This window comes from Chiloscyllium punctatum, chromosome 22, assembly GCF_047496795.1.
Source record: "Chiloscyllium punctatum isolate Juve2018m chromosome 22, sChiPun1.3, whole genome shotgun sequence".
Taxonomy (NCBI): Eukaryota; Metazoa; Chordata; class Chondrichthyes; order Orectolobiformes; family Hemiscylliidae; genus Chiloscyllium; species Chiloscyllium punctatum.
Genome location: NC_092760.1, coordinates 52,799,276 through 52,816,222, shown reverse-complemented (window position 1 = coordinate 52,816,222; position 16,947 = coordinate 52,799,276). Strand labels below are relative to the sequence as shown.

The 16,947-nt window shown below is 43.0% G+C and overlaps 1 protein-coding gene across 2 annotated transcripts in view; it reads right to left on the bottom strand.

The window, feature by feature from the left end:
- Positions 1-5,480, bottom strand: part of trim66 (tripartite motif containing 66) — a 218,185-nt gene extending 212,705 nt beyond the window's left edge. For both annotated transcript variants that reach the window (XM_072592328.1, XM_072592329.1), the window contains exon 1: positions 4,985-5,480. In XM_072592328.1, coding sequence (XP_072448429.1) covers positions 4,985-5,228 — 244 coding nt within the window. In that variant the 5' untranslated portion in view covers positions 5,229-5,480. The remainder of the gene's footprint in view (positions 1-4,984) is intronic.
- Positions 5,481-16,947: the final 11,467 nt, after the last annotated feature.

Below are 16,947 nucleotides of genomic sequence, written 5' to 3'. Positions count from 1 at the left end.
CCAGGATAAAGCAGTCCACTTGATTGGCACTACATCCACAAGCATTCACTCCCTCCAGCACCGACACTCAGTAGCAGCAGTGTGCATTACCAAAAGATGCACTACAGAAATTCACCAAAGATCCTCAGACATCATACTTGTGCAAAATGACTGAAGGCTGTCAATGACTGAAGGCTGTCAATGAACCAGCAAGCAAAACACCACAGTGGTTACTGTGCAAGTACAGACCGAAACACTCCAGGTTTACAAAATTTAAATGAGACAGCCATTCTGAGGATGACTGAAACCATAAAAAGGATCGACATTTAAACAATCTTAAACAGCCTCTATTTAAAAAAGGAACAAATGGCACAGCAGAAGTGCAGATGACAGAGAATTTCCAGCAACTCATTTTTACATCATTGATGGCATTTTATACATCTTCAATCTGCATAGTGAGTAAATCCATTTTAGACTGCCATTTGAGGTTTCAAAGTCCCATTTGAATAATTATTCATAAAAATCAATAAGCATTCAAAATAAAAAATGTATGATTCATTGCGCACAATTCATGTCACTGTTAGAATCCAATAAATCAAAATGGGGTGTTCAGTTTGTGTTAGTCCAGTGATTGATGAGCAGATTTGTACTTTTGCTATTCAATTCTGTTATGCATGATGTAGGATATCTCTATCCCTTGAAATAGTGCTCTTTTAAGACACTTATTAAAAACACACATCTTTGACCAAGCTTTTGGTCATCCATCTACATGTCTCCTTATATGCTTGATGTTATATTTTGTTTTGTAATGCTCAAAGAGCCTTGAAAGGTTTTATTATGTTAAATATGCTAAATTAATAAAGTTGTAGCAGACAGCTCAGAAAACCTGAATGCATGAAAAGCTGATCCTTAACTCTGAACTACAAACACTTGCTTGCGAACGATGCAAATTAAAATAAGGTTGGTGGGCCAACTCAAAGAATCAACCTGTGGAATAAGGGAACTCCTCATGACATTCCGATTCATCCTTGCTTGGAACTAGTATGTCACAGTATTCATTACATATGCACCAACACTTGATCGAGCAACTGAGGACAAAGAACAATTCTACTCCAGCGGCGACCAATCTCTACCATGGTTTCCTACAAACTAATCAGCCTCAGCAACTTCAATACCAGAGTCAGCAGAAGTGCAAATCTTTCGGGCAACGTAATCAGAAAAGAGGGGGTAAGGAATCAAAACTCTCATGGCGCCCTTCACCAAACCAAATGCTGTGAACCTCCTCATCACCAACATGCTGTTCTGCCAAAGGGACAAATACAAGACAACACCTGTGCTCCAAACACTGGCACTTCCTTGACTATGTCGTCAGAGTGAGGGATCGGAAAGATGTTAAGATCACTTGGATCACAGGAGCCAATGACTGCTGGACAGATCAATGCCTGATCCAAGCCACAATCAAAATATAGCCCCACTGCAAGAGAAAAAGCAGTGCTACAAAAATTCAACATTGACACGCTTAAAGATCCAGAAAACACAGCCTCACACAGTCAACTCCTCTCCACAAACCTAGTGACCCTCAGTGACACCTAGTCACAGGATCCCACAAGCCTCTGAATATCATCAATGCCTGCAAAGACTCAATCAGCCACTTAACTAGGAAACACCAAGACTGGCTTGATGAGAATGATCAGGAGGTCCAAGAATGATTAAGCTGGAAGCATGTGGCATTTCAAGGTGTAAAATAACAACTGCACTCAGAAGAGAGAAGGCAGGCCTTCAGGCGACTGAAGGCAAAGGCCCAACAACAAACCCATAACTAAAGAACAGGTGGTGGGTGGAGAAAGCACTGGAGACCCAATGAATGGCTGACAACTATGATATACACAAAGAGCTCCTGCTGCAGCTACATGCCCTTGACTTCCTTATCTGAAAGGAGAATTTTAAAACAAAGGGAATAATTCCAATTATGGTAACTACAGGGGAACTCCCACCCCCCCTCCCCGTTGTCAACTGTTGAAAAAGTCATCGCCAAGGTCATCCTCAACAGTCTCCTCCCAGAATTGCAGTGTAGCTTTCAACTAAGGAGGGGCACAATGGACATGATTTTTTTACTGCATGAGAGATGCAGCAGAAATGCAGAGAAAAGAATCTACCCTTATACATGCCCTTCTTCAACCTTACAAAGGCCTTTGACATTGTCGGTCGGGAAGCACTTTGGGAGCATCATTCTCCACTTTGGATGCACCATGAAGTTTGTCACCATCCTTTGCCTGTTCCATGATGATACAGAAGTTGTGGAAATGGCAAATGACTCTAACTCTGACACATTCCCCATTTGAACCGGTGTTAAGCCAGGCTGCGTCATTGCCCTAACACGATCTACCTCGCTGCAATGCTTCACCTCACCATCGACAAGTTCCCATTGAAGTGCAGCTAACTTACACAACCTGCTGGAAATTATTGAATCTCTGCTGCCTTTAAGCCAAAACCAAAGAGATCCTAAATCAGTGTCACTGAGCTGCAGTAAGAAGAGGATGCTTGCATATGTGCAATCTCAGAGAATGTACTCCAGACCATCATCCGCATCTTTACAGAGGCATATGAGAGCATGGGACTCACCCTGAACATCTGCAAGATGAAAGTCCTCCACAAACCTGGCCTGGCATTGTGGAGTAAACCACCAATCATCAAGGTCCACAAGGAGGCCTTAGAGAACACTGACCACTTCCAATACCTCGGGAGTGTACCATCGGTGAAGAGATCCAGCACTGTTTCCAGTGTGCTAGCACAGCCTTTGGCTGCCTGCGGAAAAGGGTGTTCGAGGACAACAACATCAGATCTGACACCAAGATCTTGGTTTATGGAGCTGTGGTGGTTCCCACCCTCCTATGTGGCTATGAGATGTGGACGGTCTACAGCAAACACCTCAAGGCACTGCAACAGTACCACCAGTACTGTCTGCACAAGATCCTGTGAATCCGCTGGAGAAAAAAAAAACACACAAACAGCACTGTCATCAAACAGGCCAACATCCCAAGTATCCAGGCATTGCCCACCCTTGATTGGCTTTGATGTCCTAGGCACATCGCCTGCATGACCAACACAAAAGTTCCCCTGAAGGTGCTCTAATCTCAGCTTTGAAATGGCAGGTAAACCCCAGGTGGACAGAGGAAGCGCTTCAGTGATACCCTCAAGGCCTCACTGACTAAGTGCGGAATTCCCACAAACACCTGGGAATCATTGACCCAAGACTGTCCAAAGTGGAGGTGGAGCATCTAGGAAGGCATCGAGTACCTGGAGACAAGAACAACAAAAGTAGCGCACTGCCATAAAACACCTCACCCATAATCGCCTTCTGCCCCAACTGAGACAGCAGTAGCCACATCAGTCTGTACAGCCACCTATGGACTCACCCCGAGAGTGGAAGAGAGTCAACTTTGTGATGAACACCAATGATCATGATGATGATGATGATAAAATCAAGAGCAAGATAAGGATGACTTTCTTTCCTCAAAGAATCATAAATAGTTGGAACTAATTTTCACAGACAGCAATGGAGACTGCATCATTGTATATGTTCAAGGCGGAGTTAGATAAATCTTTGATTGATAAGGGAGTCAAGAGTTTGGGAGACAGTAAGGAAAGTGAAACGGAGACAACAGTCAGATCGGCCATGATCTTATTGAAAGCAGGAGCATGGTTACAGGGTTAAATAGCTATGCTTTGTTTTACAATGTCTCATAACATGCACTAAATACCCATATAATAATTTAAGCTGACTTTTCCTCCCTCAAAAGTTGTATTAGTTTGTTTACTGTTACAAAATAAGGAGGTCAGTTATGTACCTATTGACTACTTCATAGTCAAACAAGTACATATCTTTTAATAAATAAATTACACCTATTTTTACATGCTTTTCTCAGAAGCTTCAGGGAGGCGTTATCTTTTCACTTGGGAGTTCTAGTGCACCAGTTCTTGAAACAGCTTACTTTAAAAATTCTACATTGCCATGTTGGTCATTTGGAAACATAATGCACTGCAATGGAATTTTTTTTTCCTCAATTCCCACTTAGGTTATTTATATTCATTATTTTAAAATTCACTGTAATCATACCCTTGCACAATTCTGTTGATGAACATATTAAATCTCATGAGTCACTTTACTAGATGATGTATTCACAGTAACCTTTTATGCCATCCTTTATTGTTACATGCATTCTAATTTAGAACTAGAATATACACTTGGATATAACAATCTATAGTCAAGGCTGTTTTATTCTGAATCCACCCTGACCCCATTACGTAAGAGGGAACAAGATCTAAAAAAAATTGGAACTTTAACAAATCTGATTGCAAGCAATAAGTTTTCTTCCATGTTTATAATAATATGATTTCTTAGAGCTCAAGCATTTTTGACCAAATTTTACCGCGGGAGACAAATTTTAGTGTAACATTTCAAATGTGTAGATTCACCCAGAGACATGTAATGAAATTCTGTTCAGTTTATTCTAGTTTTTCGTGTATGCAAATCACTTGCTCAAAAAGTATTCTTAAAAGTAACTGGCTTGAACCATGTAGATGATATGATAAGCATGAACGAAATTCTTGAATTTATCTTTGATCAGGAAGATCTCGCTGAGCAGGTGCGAAGCCCTAGTGGCATTGCCATTTCATTCAAGGCCAGAAAAAGTTTGCAATATGAATAATAAATTATATTAAAGCACTGTCTGCAATAAGGATCATTGCATATGACATAGATAATACAAACGGTTTAACACCAATGTTTTTAGTTTATTCAAATTACAAGCTACTGGGCAAAGTCAAATCCGGTTTGAAGTGTAAGTTTGTCTCGGTATAAACCTACTCATTTCCGTGAAAAATCGAAAACAGATGATCAAGTAAAACTGAAGCTTATTTACACATCTCTGAACATGGGCGGGAAGGTGTGGGTATATCTCGTAGGACTCCCGAGAGTTAACACCGGTTGTCTTTAACTCGTTACCTTCTTCGCTGCTCCTCTCCTGGTAGGCTGAGGTGGTAGGGCTGGGGCAGAAGCTGCGGTTCCGAGTCGGCACACAATCTCTACAGAACGAATGGAGACAAGGCAGCAATCTGGGCTCACGATTTGTAAACTCCAATTTGCAAACCAAGCAGGTCTTGAACAGATTACATTCGTCTTCTGTAGAGTTACTCTTCCATTCATTCCTTGCTTCATTGCTCATAACGCAATCAGCAACTCGGTCCATATTTCCTCTGCTTTCAAAGCAAACGTTTGACCTTTTTCACCACCCCCTACGCGCAGTTGCAGGATCCCTGGATGGCAGTGATGTGAAGGGCTGCTATTTTAAATGACATCATTCCCCGAGAGAAAAGGAAAACAAGCCAGACTGTTAAAAAAAATCGCGAAGGTAAAGGCTTCACAGTACAGTAAAGCTCATTCTGTCACTGCGTATTCAAGGTCTCAATAAAATCGCCTTGTAAGCGTCATGTCAGCGACTGGGACTGGTTGAAAGTGAATGACGTACTCGATTGGTAATCGGCAAATGAACTGCAGCTCAGTAAATAACAATTAAAGCACACTCAGGCTTGTAAAGTCGAGGGTGCAAACTGTAACGTCTGATGTGACGTGATCAATAAATAACATTGCCAAAAACAAAAACAATCTTTTTTTTGCCTTTTTATATATTGGCCCCATGAACTGTTGTTAATGTTACATCAGTGTGTAAGGGTTAATGCTGAGGGATGCATTAAACACCACCAGATACCATTATGTGACATTGCCTAGGATAAGGGAACAAGCTTTGAATCTTGAAGAAATAAAACCTAACATTGTCATTTCCCATATCTATCATTCCAATGTAACTTGGTTACATTGTACCTAGCTGTTATGCCATAAACGGTGTGGCGTTTCAGATAATTGTTGCACTCCTTGAGGTTTTCCTTTACCATATCAGAATAAATAGGCCCTATACATGCTTATCAGCAAAGAGGATGATGGCAGCAAATCTACCTGACGAATTTTACACCACAATGAGCTGTGGTAGGAATTCATCACAGAACAGTAGATGGGCGTTCATTTAAATAAATATTGGTTTATTAACTGGGAAATAGAATAATTTACTTTCTACAGTTTCTGCTTTTTCTGGTTGAGAATTTTCTTGACAGCATCAGGATTTTGATGATGTACTTCTGAGATAAAGGAATTGCAGCTGTCAACTTGTTCACAACAATCTTCAACAACTATGTGATGATGACCATAACATAAATGAAACAGATGAAGAGAGAAACATTGTACAGGACTCCAGAGATAACATCCCTGCTCTAGTTATCCAAGAGTTTATTGCTCGATGTGTGTATTTCAGATATTTCATATCCTCTAGTTCCTCTCTATCTTACAGAAAGGGAACATGTCATTGGACCTTCAGTAGAATCATAGAATCCCTACAGTATAGATAACAATGGGTGTCACAATAATGTCAATGACCCATATCTTGCTGTGGCAAAGGCAGCAAAATTGTCAGCAATCACTGATATTACTCCACTGAAAACAAAAAACAATTTTTGGAGTTCGGACATAAAATCAAGCAGTAGTCCAGAAATCATTGTCAATTTGTGTAGGCTCATCCATAATGGTGTGTTGTGATGGTTCTACACGCTACTATCTCTCATACAATCATAAATTGATGAGACCTTTCATTCAAAAACCACAAGTCTTCTTGTAAAAACCTTGGAAAATGTTTCACCTGAGATGAGTAGGGTTATGGTTCAGGTTTGCATGACTACCTCTTGATTTTACCATCATACTAACTTTAGATTGATCATGCCTAACAAATTTGATTGATTATTTTGAGGAGGTGACTAAATATGTAGATGGGGGTAATGCAATTGAGACCATAGACCATAAGAAATAAGAACAAGAATAGGCCATCCACCCCCTTGAGCCTGATCTGCTACTCAATAGGATCATGGCTGATTCTCCTTGATCCTCTTTCTGATCAAGAAAAGAAGGCTATTTCAGCCTTAAACATACACAAGGACTCTGTGACAAGGAGTTCAAAAGCCCATGACACTCTGGGGGAATAAATTCTTCCTCATCTAAGTCTTAAATTGGCACCCCTTTTTCTGACATTATGCCCTCTGGTCCTAGATTCTCACATGAAGGGAACCATCCTCTCAGCATTTACCCAGCATTTAAGAATTTTACATGTTGCCATGAGATTACCTAGCATTCTTCTAACCTCCAGTCAGCAGTGTCGCAACACATTTAGCCTTTGAGTCCATAAGAAATAGAAACAGGAGTAGCCTGCTTTACCATTCAATGGGATAATGGATGATCCAATACACTCCTCACATGAACTTTTCTGCCCCTTCTCCATAACCTTTGATTTCCCTTCTGATCAAGAATCTAACTACCTCACCCATAAGGAACATTTCTCCAACTCAGAAGACAAACCCCCCATACTAAAGATCATACCTTTCTACACATTGAATGGTAGTTTACCAGGAAGTACAGAGGATCAGAGGAACTTTGGTGTGCATCTCCATCAATCTTTGATGGCAGCAGGACAGGTAAATAAGGTGGTTACCAGGGCATATGGAATACTTGCCATTTTTAGTCAAGATATTGAAGACAAGATCAAAGAGTTTATGATGGAGCTGTATATAACATTAGTTAGGCCACAGCTAGAGTACTCTGTGCAGTTCTGTTCACCAATATTGAAGAGTGTGGTGCTGGTAAAGCACAGCCGGTCAGGCAGCATCCAAGGAGCAGGAGAATCGATGCTTCGAGCATAAGCTGTTCATCAGGAATGAAGGGGTGACTCAGGGGGCTGAGGGATAAATGGGAGAGGGTGGGGCTGGGGGGGGGGATAAGATAGCTGAGAATGCAATAGGTAGATGAAGTTGGGGGTAATGGTGATAGATCCGAAAGGAGGGTGGAACAGATAGTTGGGAAGGAAGATGGACAGGCAGGACAGGTCAAGAGGGCGGTGTTGGGTTGGAAGGTTGGATCTGGGATAAGGTGGGGGTAGGGGAAATGGGGAAACCGGTGAAATCCACATTGATCCTATGTGGTTGGAGGGTCCCAAGGCGGGAAAACAAAGAACTGCAGATGCCAGAGATCTGAAACAAACAAAACAGAAATTTCTGGAGAAAATCAGCTGGTCTGGCAGCATCTGAGGAAAGAACTCTGAGTTCTGTAGAAGAGTCACTGGACTTGAAAAATTAACTCTGTTTTCTCTTCAGAGATGCTACCAGAAGTACAGATTTTCTCCAAGAAATTCTGTTTCTGTTTGTTTTCTAGAAAAGATGTAATTATACTAGAGAGTGTGCAGAGGAGAGTCACCAGGATATTGCCTGAGCTGGAGTGATTTAGCTATGAAAAGACTAGATAGATTGGGTTGTTTTTCTTAGAGCAAAGAAAGCTGAGACTGGATGTAATGGAGGTGTACAAAGTTATAGATAGATAGGAAGAAACCTTTCTCCTTATTAGAGGAGTCAATAAACAGAGACCACAGTTTTAAGGTAAGGAGCAGGAGATTTAAAGTGGTTTTCAGCAATTTCTTTTCCTCTGGGTAGTGGTGGGTATCTGGAATTCATTGCCTAAAGGGTGACAGAGGCAAGAACCCTCAAGATGTTTTAGAACTATTCGGAATGGCACTTGAAATGCTAAGACAATAGGCCATGTGCTGGTAAATAGGATTAAAACAGGTAACTGATTATTCTTTCTCTGGCTTGACTAATATAATCTTACACCATCATCCCAAACGTTATGATCCAAAGGTCACTGTTCCCTTAATGTTCCTCCATCGTCACTTGATCTCCTTGGCCCACTTTATTCCCAAGCAGCAGGTCAGCAATGGCCCCTTTCTTAAGGGGCTGGACACATATTGCTTAGGAAATTCTCCTGAACACAATCGAAGAACACTTGCTCCTCAGTGCCCTTTACATTATAACTATCCCCGTTTGTATACAGGTAATTAAAGTCACCCTATTATACTCTAGGATGTTAAAAATCTAACTCTAATTTTCTGGTTGATTTGTTCCTCTATCTCCTTCCTACTAGTTGATGGTCTATGGATCACACCAAGCAGTGTAACTGCACCTTTTTTATTCCTCTGTCCTTGAACTCTGAAACATCATATTTCTCCAGTATTGCACCATTTTCCTTATCCAAAAATGCCACACCCCCATTTAGTTTATTCCCTATAATTTCGAAACACATCATACCAGGCTTTTTTAACACCCAGACCTGCCTTCCTTAAACCAGGTCTATTGTCACTACAACATCATAATACCACAAAGCAATCTGTGCTTGTAATTCCCCTAACTTATTAACTACACTTTGTACATTCACATACATGCAGTGTAATCCTAATTTAGACTTCAGTACTTTCTGCCTTACTCCAACTACACTTATTGATTTGCTTTCCCTATTTTAATGTTATCTGCATCTCTCAGTACTTTGTGCACCCCTGGTATTACTTTCTAAGATTCTCTCAAGGTTCCCATGCATCTGCTGGTTTAGTTTATGTGTTCCTCAGCAGCATTAGCAAAACAGCCTGCAGGGAACTAGGTCCTGACTCTGTTCAGATGCAAACCATCCAGCTTCTACAGGTGTCATCTCTCGCAGACCAGTCCCGGTGTTTCAGGAATCTACAGCCCTCCCTCTGGCACCATCTTTTCAGCAATTAATTCAACTATCTTATCTTCCTATCTCTGTATTCATGAGTGGCATGAGGAGCATTCCAGAAATTACTACTATTTGCCAATTTGCTAATTTTCTATCTAGATGTCTAAATTCCAAGGACCATATCCCACTCCCTACCTTTGTCATCATGTACCAATTTGGATGAAGCCTTCAGGCTATTCCCCTTCCCCCAGAACAATGTTTGACAGCCATTCTGTGACATATTTTAACCTAATAGCTGGGAGAGAACAAGCCATACTAGACTCACATTGATGGCCACAAAAACACCTGTCCATTCCTCTAATAAATGAACCTTCTTTCAATACCCCACTTTGATATTTTCTCCTCCCCTCCTGTACAGCTAGGCCACCTGTGGTGCCAAGGGCTTGGCTCTTGCTGCACTCCTACAATACTCCATCAGCCTCATTAATATCCAGAACTGAATATTGGTTATGAAGTGGGACATCTAGGGACTCCTACACTGCCCAACTGATTTTGTCTTGGACCGCTAGTTGTCATTCATTCCTTATCTGATGCTGCCCCTAATTTGTGGGATGACCACCTCTCTGCATATGATGCCCAAGTCATTCTGTGCCTGATGAATGTTCTTCAATAACTCTAGCTGCTGTTCACGTTCTGAAACCCGGAGTTCAAGCTTATGCAGCCAGTGAAATTTGCTAGGTCAGACTCCCCATATACCACAAGACTGACTTTCTGTTTGGCCAACATGTCCTGCCATACCTTAACCTTAATAGTTTGAGTACTTTTAATTATTCTAACCTTACTCTTGTACTAATTACTATAATAGCAGAAAGTAGAAAATTCTTTGTCCTAACTCGGTGACAGCTCCTTCTCTAGTGCCTCTACATTTATGTGCCAAAAAGTAGCTACACAACAACAAATAAACATATGACTTTTCTCCTAGAATGTTTTTCTAAAATTGGCCAAGAAGCTTCAGATGCATGCTCCCTCATAAGTCTACTTTTATTGCTCCTGGAAGGTAAGTGAAAGGCTTCAAGTGTTAGCCTCTTTTCACCTGTTTATCTCCGCCACTTAACGCTGATCTGCCTGTATTGCTCGCAAGACAAAGCTTTTCACTGTGCCTCAGTACACGTGACAATAAATTCAATTCAATTCAATTCAATTCAATTCCTCATAGCTTCAACTCTCTTAGTCCCAGAAGATTAATATCTAAACTCAACCTAATGCAAGTCTCCTTACACTGTATAACTGATGCTTGAGCAACAGATTATTTCAGTTTCCAGCTATTCAAGGCATATGATTTCAGGATTTAAGACATTTGGAATAGGACTAATAATAAATTCAAATCAAAAGAACTACGGATGCCGTAAATTGGAAACAAAAACAGAAGTTGCCGGAAAAGCTCAGCAGGTCTGGCAGTATCTGTGGAGACAAATCAGAGTTAACATTTCAGGTCAAGTGACTCTTCCTGATAACTCAGAAGGAAGGGTTTTGAGGAAGAGTCGCTTAACCCAAACATTAATTCTGATTTCTCTCCACAGATGCTGCCAGACCTGCTGAAATTTTCCAGCAATTTCTGTTTTTGTTCTGTTAATAATCAGTTCAACTGCATTTCCTACATTCAGTAACATTTGGATCTTTCATGAACCATCTATTGTACAAGCTTTATTCTTTCAACTTGACATTTCTTTTCAAGAGTGACTAAGCAAAAATGTTAAATGTAATTACTCCTTTTGTTGTAATGCTAAAACAGAATTACCAATCTAATGGCTAAGGAATTTTTAATATAACTATAGAAAACATGTATTGTAGTACACAATGCTATGTTTCTACACAATAATTAAAGGTTCAATTGTTAAAAGCTCTGAGTAAATTACTTATAATTATTCAGTCATAGAGTAACACAGCATTGAAACAGGCCATGTTGACCAGGATGCCAACTCAGCTAGTTCCAATTCGGGGTCAAGAGTGTGGTGTTGGAAAAGCCCAGCAGGTCAGACAGCATCCAAGGAGCAGGAAAATCGATGTTTTGGCATAAGCCCTTCATCAGGAATGCTTATGCCTGAAACATCGATTCTCCTGCTCCTCAGATGCTGCCTGACCTGCTGTGCTTTTCCAGCACGACACTCTCGACTCTGATCTTCAACACCTAAAGTCCTCACTTTCTCCTAGCTAGTTCCAACTGCCCACATTTGGTCCATATCCCTCTAAACCTTTCTCATCCATGTACCTAATATTTTTTCAAATGTTGCTATTGTACCTGCCTCAACCACTTTCTCTGGCAGCCCATTCCATATATGCACCACTCTGCATGATGAAGTTGCCCCTCAGGCTCTGTTTAAATCTTTCCCCTCTCCCATTAAACCTATGCCCTCTAGTTTTCAATTCCCCATCCCTGGAAAAAAGACTATATGCATTCATCCTATCTGTGCTCCTCATGATTTTATTCACCTCAATAAGGTCACCGCTCATTCTCCTACATTTCAAGGAATAAAGACCTATCCTGGCCAACCTCACCCTATAACTCAGGCCTACTAATCCTAGCAACATCCTCGTAAACCCTCTTTGCACTCTATCCAGTTTAACTATGTTTTTCCTATAACAGGGTGATCAAAACTGTATACAATACTCCAAGTGTGGCCTCACAAACAACTTATACAACTGTAACAAAACATTCCAACTCTTTTACTCAATGCCCTGACCAATGAATGCCAGCATACTGAACCAGAATTTTATGTCTTGATGTGATAAAGATTTATAATGCCATGTTAAGAGTGCTATCTGATACTGCACAGGAGATTAGAGGATACTATGGGAAGGGGGAAGTTTGCAAGTGGCCTCTGCTCTAATTTCAATGGAAAAAAAGTAGATCGCAATAGCTGGTATGGAGGTTCAATGTGTTGAAAAGTTGGGGATATTTACAACTAAATAGAAGAGTTGATAGGAATGAAGAGGGACTGAAAGCTTATAGGTTTGACCAGTACAGCAACCCAAATTAGGAAATGAAGCATAGGAGGCAAATCCTGACTGCCATGCCAAGCCTGTAACTTGTTCACAGGGATGCAAACTGGGAAATGTGTTACCTGTAACCAAAGATCACCTGTGCAGGAAGAATAATAGCTGCTAACACATCCTCACTAGGTGAAATATATTTATGTGTGGTTTGGTGGGGGAGGGTGAATATGTCTACATTGAGGTCTTCCTATGGGCACCTGCAGTGCTCAGACATCCAGAGGTTCATCCATGCATCTTCCATCAAACTGAACATTGTGCACAGCACATGCATTTATCAACAATGCGCATGACAAATCTTGGCCTTGATCAACCATGACCACTGTATCTCTTATAATAACTGCATCCTTGTGGTCCCTATGCAGGAGCTTTGATCACAAACTTAGAAGGCATTTGTCAATTGACAAACTCATTCCACAGTCTTAGTATCCATCTTTACATACTAATTAGTACATATGTAAGATCATAGTCTGTTATAGTCAATGGTACATTTCTTGGATGTGATTGATGTGGTGAGGAGATTGGGTGGGGTGGGTGGTGAGGCAATATGTCCTGTCAGACTCACAATCTTCCAATGTTGTTCAGCAAAATGGCATGTACTACATATGTTGAACAAGGTAAAGAAAAAACACTCAGAGATCAATGTCGAGACATTGCCCTCATTCTAAGAGGCCACATCATGGTGTATCATGGCCTCAGTTGAAATCACATTTTGTTTGACACAGCTGCTCAGAAGTCACAGCACAGAAAACCGGTTCTGATTCTGATATTCCCCAAACAGTATCAGTACTCCCATCCCAAGTGTGTACTGATAATGTCTGTGGACTCCTCTGTCTTTTGATCCAGTTTAGCAAGCACCTCTGATAAACTTCTCTGCTGTCTGCGTGTCTGACTGTGCATTTACATGAAGTTATTAACACCATGAGATCACCTTAATGGCCTGAGCATATCCCTGGTCTCTGGTAGTCCTCTATATGCCAAAGCCTACGGGCATTTCATCTCTGTCCGGCTGTAGAGCTATGTCATCAAAGTGCTCATCAGACTGTGTTCCTCAGTCTAATCTAGATAGCGACCCACTGAGGTAAAAGTCTTGCCAGTGCAGCAATTGAATTCAGTAGCTAATTCTTCACACTGGGGGAGAAGCTGATGTAATCTTTGGGCCAATGGCTGTGTGGGTGCCACTGGTGTTTACAAATGAAAAGAGTGACTGTTAGTTGTGTGATTGTGGTAGAAGCTTGGGCGTCTTAAGAATTGATTTACACTGACGGCAATAGGAAAACAGCATAGCACTATAAAACATACTGGTTTGGCTGGATGTGGAGCTTTCAGCATCCTCACAAGTGACCTATATCTTATCTGGCCATCTCCAGAACCGTTTCATCATAGGCACTGAGGAGTGGAATGTTGACCATTTCCCTGACCATCTTCACCCTCTTGGCCCAGTCATGTGACAGTTTCTCCTCTAATGAGACAAAAGGAGGGATTGAGTGAGATAAAAGTGCTTAGAAACTTGTAGCTATATAAGAACAGAAAAGTGTGTTGCTGGAAAAGCGCAGCAGGTCAGGCAGCATCCAAGGAGCAGGAGAATCGACGTTTCGGGCATAAGCTCTTCTCCAGGAATGAGGAGGGTGTGCCAAGCAGGCTAAGATAAAAGGTAGGAAGGAGGGACTTGGGGGAGGGGCATTGGGAATGCGATAGGTGGAAGGAGGTTAAGGTGAGGGTGATAGGCCAGAGAGGGGGTGGGGGCGGAGAGGTCGGGAAGAAGATTGCAGGTCAAGAAGGCGGTGCTGAGTCCGAGGATTGGGACAGAGATAAGGTGGGGGGAGGGGAAATGAGAAAGCTGGAGAAATCTGCATTCATCCCTTGTGGTTGGAGGGTTTCTAGGCGGAAGATGTGGCACTCTTCCTCCAGGCGTCGTGTCGACATGGTCTGGCAATGGAGGAGGCCAAGGACCTGCATGTCCTTGGCAGAGTGGGAGGGGGGAGTTAAAGTGTTCAGCCACGGGATGGTTGGGTTGGTTGGTGCCGGTGTCCCAGAGATGTTTTCTGAAACGTTCCGCAAGTAGGCAGCCTGTCTCCCCAATGTAGAGGAGGCCACATTGGGTGCAGCGGATGCAGTAAATGATGTGTGTGGAGGTGCAAGTGAATTTGTGACGGATATGGAAGGATTCCTTGGGGCCTCGGAGGGAAGTGAGGGGAGAGGTGTGGGTGCAAGTTGTGCATTTCTTGCAGTTGCAGGGGGAAGGTGCCGGGAGTGGAGGTTGGGTTGGTGGGGGGTGTGGACCTGACGAGGGAGCCGCGGAGGGAGTGGTCTTTCCGGAATGCTGATAGGGGAGGGGAGGGAAATATATCCTTGGTGGTGGGGTCTGTTTGGAGGTGGCGGAAATGACGAAGTATGATACGATGTATCTGGAGGTTGGTGGGTGGTAGGTGAGGGTTCTGTCCTGGTGTCGATTGGAGGGGCGGGGTTCAAGGGCAGAGGAGAGGGAAGTGGAGGAGATGCGGTGGAGAGCATTGTCAACCACGTCTGAGGGGAAATTGCGGTCTTTGAAGAAGAAGACCATCTGGTTTGTTCGGTATTGGAATTGGCCCTCCTGGGAGCAGATGCGGCGGAGGTGAAGGAATTGGGAATATGGGATGGCGTTTTTACAGGGTCAGAGTGGGAGGAGGTGTAATCTAGGTAGCTGTAGGAGTTGGTCGGTTTATAATAAATGTCCGTGTTGAGTCAGTTGCCCGAGATAGAAATAGAGAGGTTCAAAGGAGTAGCCATGGGCACACACATGGGCCCAAGCTATGCCTGCCTCTTCGTCGGATATGTGGAATAGTCCATCTTCCGCAGCTACACTGGCACCACCCCCCCCAACTTTTCCTCCGCTACATCGATGACTGTATCGGTGCTACCTCGTGAATGCAGATTTCTCCAGCTTTCTCATTTCCCCTCCCCCCACCTTATCTCTGTCCCAACCCTCGGACTCAGCACCACCTTCTTGACCTGCAACTTTCTTCCCGACCTCTCCGCCCCCACCCCCTCTCCGGCCTATCACCCTCACCCTAACCTCCTTCCACCTCTCGCATTCCCAATGCCCCTCCCCCAAGTCCCTCCTCCCTACCTTTTATCCTGCTTGGCACACCCTCCTCATTCCTGAAGAAGAGCTTATGCCTGAAACGCGACTCTCCTGCTCCTTGGTTGCTGCCTGATCTGCTGCGCTTTTCCAGCAACACATTTTTCATCTTTGATCTCCAGCGTCTGCAGTCCTCACTTTCTCCTCGCTATATAAGAACAGGAGAGTTGATGAAGTGCACTCAGTAAGTAAGCAAGATCAGAAGACAGATAAGGTATTTTGGGAGGATGATGTGGGTGAAAGCCATTAAGTGGAGGTATTACATGTATTAATGAGAATTGTAGGCTATTTGCGTTGATGACCTTACTGTGCAGTGATATAGTTCCTGTGTTTATGAGGTAACAGAGAAAAAAATGGCAGTACTTAAGCTTGCAGCACTTAGAAGATCATTGGCCTTTTTGCACTGACTGGCATTTCACTTTAAACAAAAAACATCACTGACCAGGCTGCTACCTGGGTCAAGAGGTGTGGTTTCCTTTGGTAGTCTGCAGCAAAGGATAGCCGTGCCATTAGCCATGCGGCTACTGCAGTTACCATCGCCATAGTGATGGATGACGTATCTTTCACCCCCATCATGGCCACTTCGACAGCCACTTCACCTCCACACAATTCCTCATGCACCACTCATGACATCACTTCCGCCCCTCACATCATCGCTGATGTCACACACTCAGTGACTTCCGCCCCTTACTGCTGTGTTTGCCACCACTTCCACTCCCACCAATGCCACTCACCTGCATTCTGCTGACAAGTCCCCCACAGATCTCATTGTCACCATCCCTGCCCCAGAACCCTGAGGGTAACACCACCCCTGCTCATGACTCCACCCCGATTCCCCCTAACAACACGCCCACTCCAGTTACAGGCTCTGCCCCTACTCCCAGCTCCACATCTATATCAGGTCCTAGCTCCCAGCCCTGCCGAGTTTTCACCATTCCCAGTGACCTCCCCCTCACTGAGGACGAATGATCAGTCCTCAGCAAAGGCCTCACCTTTATCCCCCTCTGTCCACGCATTAATGAATTTAATACACGCCGTGACGTCGAACACTTCTTCCGCCTCCTCTACCTTCGTGCTTACTTTTACAATCAGGACTCCCACTCACCTTCTGAGGACTCCTTTGCCCACCTCCACACACTCCATCCATCCGGACACCCTGTGC